The 8,379-nt window shown below is 44.7% G+C and overlaps 1 protein-coding gene across 1 annotated transcript; it reads right to left on the bottom strand.

The window, feature by feature from the left end:
• Positions 1–203: 203 nt before the first annotated feature.
• ctr9 (CTR9 component of Paf1/RNA polymerase II complex) lies at positions 204–7,044 on the bottom strand. The gene is made up of 23 exons (XM_076109791.1): positions 6,899–7,044; positions 6,025–6,123; positions 5,671–5,910; positions 5,469–5,586; positions 5,288–5,377; positions 4,945–5,201; positions 4,726–4,833; positions 4,405–4,641; positions 4,082–4,300; positions 3,704–3,887; positions 3,511–3,599; positions 3,218–3,403; positions 3,004–3,091; positions 2,771–2,919; positions 2,570–2,686; positions 2,332–2,477; positions 2,176–2,247; positions 1,904–2,039; positions 1,655–1,798; positions 1,411–1,556; positions 1,249–1,327; positions 1,039–1,151; positions 204–961 (listed from the first exon to the last, which is right to left on the bottom strand). The coding sequence occupies exons 1-23, from the start codon at positions 6,941–6,943 to the stop codon at positions 526–528; spliced, it is 3,498 nt and encodes a 1,165-aa protein (XP_075965906.1). The 5' UTR covers positions 6,944–7,044; the 3' UTR covers positions 204–525.
• Positions 7,045–8,379: the final 1,335 nt, after the last annotated feature.

Raw genomic sequence — 8,379 nt, 5'->3', positions numbered from 1 at the left:
TAAAACTAATTTTAAAGTTGTTTGGAGGAACACTTGTTTTGAGTTGTTGCCAAACCTTGACTAGTTGTATTAACACATCTTACAGCATTTCACCTCTAGTTTACCAGTACTCAGTTTTTTTTGCTATCAAAGTACTGATTCTTTAGTGGAGTCACTTTCTCTCTTTGGTCTGATACAGAAGCAGAAATAAACAATTCACAATGTACACTTTTTTTTTTTTATTTTACATTTTGTTGAAGCATCTTCTCATTTAGGGTCAGTGTCTCATCTGACCAGCTTTGATAGAAAATAGATGTTTGAGCCTTTAGTTTACTTCAAACCATTTCATCTGTCTTTAACAAAAAACAATCGGTGAAAAGACATTTCCAGTAATGCACAAGAATACTGGGCCAACAAAAAATAACTACACAATTTTAGGCTAATTCCCAGATATCGCACAGACAGAAATCCCTGCTTTAATAGAAAATAAAAAATGCAGATGTAGAGCGTTTTCTCAGTATTACATGGGAATAGTCTGAGGAAGAATTAATCGCTATCGTTGTTGGAAGCTCCTTGTTCAGAGCCGTTGTCGGAGCGGCGCGGGGAGCCCTCGTCGGAGCGGCGCGGGGAGCCCTCGTTGTCGGAGCGGCGCGGGGAGCCCACGTCTGATCCCGCATCAGATCCCCTATCTGATCCCCGGTCCGACGCTGCGGCGGGCGAACCAGGCCGGGACTCGTCGTCGGATCCGGACCGACTCCTCTTGCTCTCGTTGTCCGACTGCTCCGAGTCAGACTGCCGCTGCACCCTCCTCTTCTTCACTGGACGGTCGCTGCCAGAGTCATCGTTGTCTGAGCCTGCAGAGCGCCGAGGGCTGCCCGCCTCACTGCCAGAGCGGTTCTTTCCTCCATCCGACTCGCTGTCGGACGCAATCCGCTTCTTGTGGCCGCCCTCATCAGATCCTGAACCGCTGTCTCTTTGTTGTCTGTATGGGAGAAAGTGCACTCATCAATTTTCTGATGTAATAAGTGTAAAGCCTCATTTAAACTTTAATGCTCTTACTTGTCTTCGGCTATTTTCAGGCCATCCTCATCTGAAGAGGACTCAGAAGAGGAGATGATAGCCTTAGACTTGATCTTTCCTTTGAGAGACGGTGGCAGACGCTCAGCCTGTGACTAAAAGTGATGAAAAGACGTCAACATTTATAGAAAACCAGGCCAAAAAGAATTTCAATAACAAAAGAACAGGACAAAGAAAACTCAAAGGACGGACCCTATCAATCCTCTTGCGTTCTTTAGGTCGACGCTGCTTCTTGGGTCGTGATCCTCCTTCCTCGCCATCACTGGCAGGTCTGTAATGCAAGACAAAATTGGCTGAGTATCTTATGCGCCTCGTTCAGCCGTCTGAATAAATAAACGTCGGTGACAGACTCACTTCCTCCTCTTCTTGCGGGACTTATCTCCGTCCGCACCGTCATCCTGTTCGCTGCCACTGCCGCCCCTTCTCTTCTTCTTCTTCTTCATTGGCAGGTCCTCATCAGAGTCGTCGTTGACAAACTCATCCAAGTCTCCTTTCTTACGCTTAAAGATTAAAAAATAAATAAAAAAGATGAAGTGTGTTATCTATACTGCATTCTGTGCAAGTTGGCCTGCTGATGAGTTTGTTATCAGACACTCACGCGTCCACCGCTCTTCCTCTTTTCTTTGGACATTTCCTTCGACCCCTCTGCGAAGCTGAGCAGGCCCTTGGTCTTCTCCACGTACAACGCTCTCTGCTCCAGGAGCTTCTTCTGTTCCTCCACCACTTTGTTCCGCTTATCCGTCTAACAAGGTTTGAGGATGACAAGCCAACCGATTAATTAGAAGTGTAGCTCAAAATGTAGAGACCTAGTCATGATCAGTAGCTACCAAAAAGCTTCCATTAGTACCTGTTCTTTCTTCATCTGTTGACGCAGCATGTCCCTCTCCTGCTCTTGTTTGGCCCGAAGCTCCTTCTCCTCCTCGTCCTGCTTTCTGGCTCTCGCCACGTGGTACTGAGCCTGACTCAACAGGTCAGAGCACTGCCTGCAACCCCACAACACGTCCACCAAAGCATTAGGTTTGAAAAAAAGAAATGTAATATCTCTGAAGCTTAAACTGCTTTTGAGGTAAAAAAAAAAAAAAGAATTAGCTGTGATGAAAATAATAGATTCAGACTGACCTGGCCTCAGAAGCAGCCAGAGCGAGGTCAAACCTCATCTTGTCTCCAGCCTTGCAGAGGTAGCTGAAATACCTGTGGGAGGAGGCGATACAATTGCAGGATTAGGGCAGCCGGAGGGTCAGACTGGGAGGAGGAAGTAGAAATCAAGCTTCGTACCTGTGAGCCAGTTCAAGCTCTTTGACAGCGCTGAGCACAGCCTTCAAGTTGCTTTTCTCATCTTTCAGCACAAGAGTGGCCAGTCTCTGAAGCACCAGGGCCACGTTGAACATGAGCACCGTGTCGCTGGGCGCCACGTGACGGGCCTTGTCCGAAACACATCAGAAAGACAAAGCTAGACTCCCCTCATATTGTAGCAGAAGATAAAAAGCCTTTCATTGTTTTCCCTTCGCGTTACCTTCAGCAGCATCTGCTTGCACTCTTGGAGTTTGCCACATTTGAAGAGCGCCCTTGCGAGGTACAGCAGCACCTCAGTGTTCTGGTATTTGAAAAATTTCTTCAGGCAGTTCTCGTACTGTAGAGCAGAATACAATACTCAACTGTCAGGACAACGACGATCATGTTTTTTTTTAGAAGTCATCACAAGTGAGGCCTTTACCATCTGCACAGCGCTGATGTACTGCTTCTGTTCGACGTAGATGTGAGCCAGATTGAGCCAGACGTCACTGATGTCTGCTGTGGCCTCCCTCACCTGCGCAAACACGTCACGAGCCTCTCTGAAGAAGCCCTTATGGGCCAGGACGGCACCTGGACACGAGGCATTTATGTGAAATACTTCATACATAAAAAAGTAGAACTAATATAAAGTCAAATAAGTAAAACTCGACGGACCGATGCCATTGGCAGCGTAGAGGTTCTTGGAGTCATTTCGCAGGACTTGTTTGTATATCGCCAGGGCTCGGTCCTGGTGTCTCTTTTCCTGTCAAAACAAAACAAAAACAAAAAACATTTGAAGACCTATTATTTCCCTTCACTTATTCAACTTCAGAGAAAACAAGTACAAGAGCTCCATCACACAATAAGTGAGGCGGTTACTGAACGGCACCTTTTCCCGGTCTCTTGTGGGCTGGTGCAGAGTCTGCAGCCACACGTTACCCAGAGCCAGCATGGAGTACGTGTCGTTTTGTGTGGACGGCTGCTTCAGAATACGCTCAAACTTCTTTTGACCCGGTCCCCATTCCTGTTTGGCCAAGTGAAGGTTCCCTATGAGGGACCAGGCATCCGGGTGGTCCTGCACCAAGAAGAACAAACATCAGATGATGTTGAAGAGAGGTCGACAGCATCTGATTTTTATTGGATTCGGACGTTATTGTAGTCACACTACAGGTGACAAAGTACCTGATTAATCTGTAGGGCCTCTTTGAACCAATCGGAGGCTTCGTAGAAATTTCCTTTGTCGCGAGCCATCGCTCCGAGACGCAGATAACCTGTTGACCAAAAATTCAAGCGAGTCTTCACAGAGTACAAACATTGTTCTTCTTGTTCCCCCTTTTTTTTTTTTTTAATAAATTGTATAATGTTGCATGCTTACAGTCCACATAGTTAGGATGCTCTCTCAGGATGTTTTTGTAGAGTTTCTCAGCTTCGTGGAATTCACACATCGCCTCGTACAGGCGGGCCAGATTGTAGGACGTGGTGACAGAAATGGCGTTGTAGTAATGCTCGTCGTGCTCTCCTTCAGCTTTGGCCCGCTCGAGAGACGCAAGAAAGTATTTCTGTAGGAGAGAAGACACGACCCATTGTTGATGTACAGTGTTCTGCCCACTGCATGATTGTGTATACAAAATTACTTTAAATACCCCAATGAAAGAGACATGTCAATGTACTGTATATCCAATGACTTCCCAGGTGAATGCAGCTATTTTAGGGTGATACGTTTATACAAGCTGTACTGTATATTGACAGCTACCTTGGCCTCTCCAAGGTTGCCCAGTCTGAAGTGAAGAGCCCCGAGGTTGTTGAGGATCTCGGGGGGAACGTCAGCCTGCACCTTCTCCTGCAGGATGCGGGTGGCTGTGCCGTATGCAGACAGCGCTCCTTGAATGTCAGTCTGCTCCAGAATCTGAGCCAGCTCGATCCACGCCTCCACATCATCTGGGTACTGCTCCGTTACCTTCTTCAAATGGCCCTAGGGAACAAAGACAGTGACGCGTTAACTAGCATCTAGCGTAGACAGATTAGTAAACGTCTCAATAAGCCATAGGATTTCAATCATCTGCACACGACACGTACTTTGGCGATGTCTCTCTTTTCCTGATCGTCAGATGTAGCATAGAGAGACCCCAGGATTTTCATCGTTTCGTAGTTGTTGGGGTAGGCCTTTAAAACCTTTTCGAAGCACTGTGCCGCATTCTCTCTGTCCCTGCGATACACATACATCTGCCCCAGGCCGAAGAAGGGCAACACAAAGGTGGACGAGGCAAACTGAGTGGCCTGGTAGTAATACTGAAAGGCCTGGTCGTAGTCCTCCTGAGGAGAAAGAGAGATATCAGAGATGTACATTGATAACTAAATGAATATAGTAACTTGCCTCAGGATCGGTTCCGATCTTACCTGCACGTGAAATGAGCGAGCTAACTGGTAGCAGCTCTCAGCCTGCATGGCCTCAACCTCTGTGTTGTGGAAAGCGTGGAGGGCCAGATGTTGCACTTTACTGTAATCCTGATGAAAAAAACAGACACACACAGGTGTGAATAACAGTTAAACGACAGACACTTGTTGAGTAGTAGTTAGTTACTAAGTATTTCAATGATAAACTAGACTAGTCACTACCTTTTTAAAGAAAAAGTGGTTGGCCAGGTGGTTGAGCACCATGGGGTTGCTGGGGTCGATGGTGTAGGCCCGCGACAGGAGCTGCACTCCGTTCTTGATGGAATCGGCCTCCTTGCTGTTGAGCTCTAAAACCGCCAAACCAACAAGAGCTCCCACACATTTGGAATTAAGCTCCAGGGCTCGGCCAAACGCCAAACGAGCCTTCTCCAGTTTGGTGAGCTTGACAAAACAGTGGCCCATCCCCAGCCTCACCTCAGCTGGAAAGAGACAGAAGATGAGGAATGATCTGCAACACGTGTCTTACAGGGTTCTGTTTTGAGGAGGATACAGGTGACGTGTTTACCTGGGCAGCCGGGGTTTGTACGGAGAGCCTTTTTGTAGTATGCCAGTGCTCCTCTGTAATCCTTTTTATTGAAGGAGATGCAAGCCTTACCTGTTGAACAACAACCACGTGATTATTATTATTAGTAGTAAATCAATCACAGTGGTCAAGATTGATGTTTTATTGTTAATAATGATCTTGCCAAGCAAAGCAGGGATGTTGTTGGTGGACTGATTGAGGACAAAGTGGAACTGAGCGTCAGCCTGGTCCATCTTGTCTCCTTCCAGCAGGCAGAAACAGGCTCGTCCCAACAAATGGTTCTGAGTGAGCCAAGAGCATGTTGTATTCACTTGCAGAATTAGTGGAGAAATAGCGGTTTTCACTCAGCATCAATTCTTTCTTACCTGATCATACATGATGATCTTGTCTGCCATTGTATAGAGCAGCGTGGCCTGCGTGATGAGCTCTTTCTTGGCATCTTTGTTCTTCTCTTTCCGTGCTTGCTGGACATAGTAAGCTGCCAATGTGTCGAGACAGGTCATCTGGTCTTTCTCGTGGTCTCTGTAGTCGAGGTTTCCATCAATACGAGCCGCTTCTAACAGCTTGACAAAATCCTCTGTTTTGCCCTGCTTGTAGTACTCCAACTGAAACACGACGGAGTGCACACTGTTACAACTGATGGGATGAAGTGAACTTTTACATCTGGATTATGTTCAAGTCGAGGTAACGATAAAAAAAAAATGCAACCACCGACTCACCGCCAAAGCGATCCATATGTGCAGCTGTGTGTGCTCCTGCTTCAGGATACTGATGACCTCGTCTCCCTCCGGCAGCTGGTCGAAGTCAAGCTCGATAACCTGCAGCATACAAAGTATTCATCAAGTCTGACAAAACTCTTAATCCATGCATCATTTAAGACATGAACGACAATGAAATGATGCATACTGTGAGAAGATATCAAGAGTTTTAACAATATCGTTATACTGTGGTAGCTATCAATGCAGTATCTCTGGGTATGTTAGGCTACTGAGGGTGATCGGTGCTTTATGTAATTATTGGACGTTGACATGACTTTTGCATCAACAACTTAATTCACTGGATTAGCCAAAACTGTCTGTTTTTTAATATCCATTGATGTATATACACATGTAGACTTTGTATATACTGTGATGACTATATCCACTGCTGTGAATGATGCTGCTGCAGTTAAATAGCCATATGATAACATGTGTAAACTCATTTTAAAGTTCTTAGATTTACGATACTGTAACCGTTGGATTGTAGATTGCTTCATTGACAGAAAGCATCACAGTAACCGAGCTGCTAACTTGCATCAGAACCCGCTCTCATATTCCTGCAGACAGTAACGTGAGTAACGTTTGATAGCTAAACGTTACTTCTGTACTCGCTGCTCCGAACATAACTGACGTTTACGTCCCGGGTCGACTTGCAAATACCTAAACATCTCAGGCTGACATGACTCTACATTAAACACTCCGCTGTGGTGTAAAGAAAAACCATAGCTGATGCTCGATATCGTTAGCATTAACGGCTAGTAGCACAGCGAGGAAACGTAACGTTAAATGTAAGTCAAGCAAACACAATCAAATGCACATATTAGACGAGTTTTACCTCATCCGTGTCCCGTAAAGGGATCTCGATAGAGCCCCGAGACATCTTGACTGAGGAAAGGTCCACTTTGAGTTAGATGTGTTAAAGAATAATACGAGATGTCCACCCGTTGTCCGTTGGTAGCTACTTCATGCTTCCTACAGGAAACAAACATACAGCCAGTGCAACGGAAACTGTGTCCGGGCAGGTTGATGGAAATCCAGAAATTGTTCCTCCTGGAGGTGAACACACGTGTTTCTTTGATGGAAACGCGGTTAAAACAGTAGTGGTAGTACTAAAAAACACAATAATTGCATTAAATTTATTCTGCATCTTCAGGAATAATTTTAGTTGGTTTTCAGTTAGCCTGATGGGATGCCTGATTTTGCTCACAAATTAAATTCAACATTAGCTGCAAGTTCGACAATATTGAAAGAACCATCGGTTTCAGTGGCAATAGGAGTATTTAGCAATGTTAAAGCGGTGCATTTAAATTTAAACCCACTGTCGCAGACGTCAGCAGGAGTGAGGTGGGGTGGGGTGGGGTGAGGGTAGAGAGGGGACTGTGGGGATGTCAGCTGGTTTTGATGTGAAAGCAGTGAGAACAAGCATTTGGGCATCTTGAAGACTTCTTATGCAAACATCACAGAGAGTCAGAGTAAGACTAGAAAAACAATTGTGAAAATGAAGCTCCTGATTTAACATTATACAATCTTGTTTTTTGTTGTCAGAGGAGATTTCCCGGACTGAGAAGTAAGAATCTATCTTTATTTTCTCTTCTTAACATAATATTTGATGGTTACAAACAACAGTGTCGTATAATCTCATTGTAGACATGATTTAATGGAACCCTATCATCTCTGTATATTTAGCACATACATTGATTTTTTTTAGTAGTGGAGATTTGGTTTAGCTATTTTGTGCTCTTCCTTAAAAACATAATTTTAACATAAAACAAGTTAATTAAGGCAGCATTTGTCTGCCTCATTGTAGGATGACAGTAAGATAATGTGTAAGATGTAGCCCACTGACTTAGATCGCACTGCATACATGTAAGCGTTTGAAACAGTGAGATCTGAAGAGGAGTTATTACAAGCAAAGAAAACTTCACTTCAGATCTTCGATATGAATTGTTTTTATATGTGACTCAATTTTGATTTGAGTTTTTGCCCCCTAGACATAATAAATGGAGGAAAAGATCTGTAAAGTATTTGACGTTAATTGAAAAATCAGGTCATGTAGGAAGGAGACAGTCCATCAGCACATTTGCTCTCCAGGGATTCAGGAGAAACAAACACAATGTATGACGGCAATGATGGTAAGTGTTGCAGTTACTTTGTTCTTTTATCAAAGTATCAAAAGTAAGTTGTCTTTTCTTGCATGTGTACTTCCTGTACATTAATGTGCTCTAACTTTTGCCCATCTCTACATGCTTAGTGTGGGAGTCAGCCGGCAGTGGGACGAAGGATAAAGACACAAGTGGATTCTCTGAACATGAACTC

This window comes from Anarhichas minor, unplaced genomic scaffold (genome assembly GCF_050575085.1).
Source record: "Anarhichas minor isolate MPS153535 unplaced genomic scaffold, ASM5057508v1 ptg000042l, whole genome shotgun sequence".
NCBI classification, from domain to species: domain Eukaryota; kingdom Metazoa; phylum Chordata; class Actinopteri; order Perciformes; family Anarhichadidae; genus Anarhichas; species Anarhichas minor.
The sequence above is the reverse complement of the archived record's forward strand: the minus strand, read 5'-3'. Positions and strand labels throughout refer to the sequence as shown.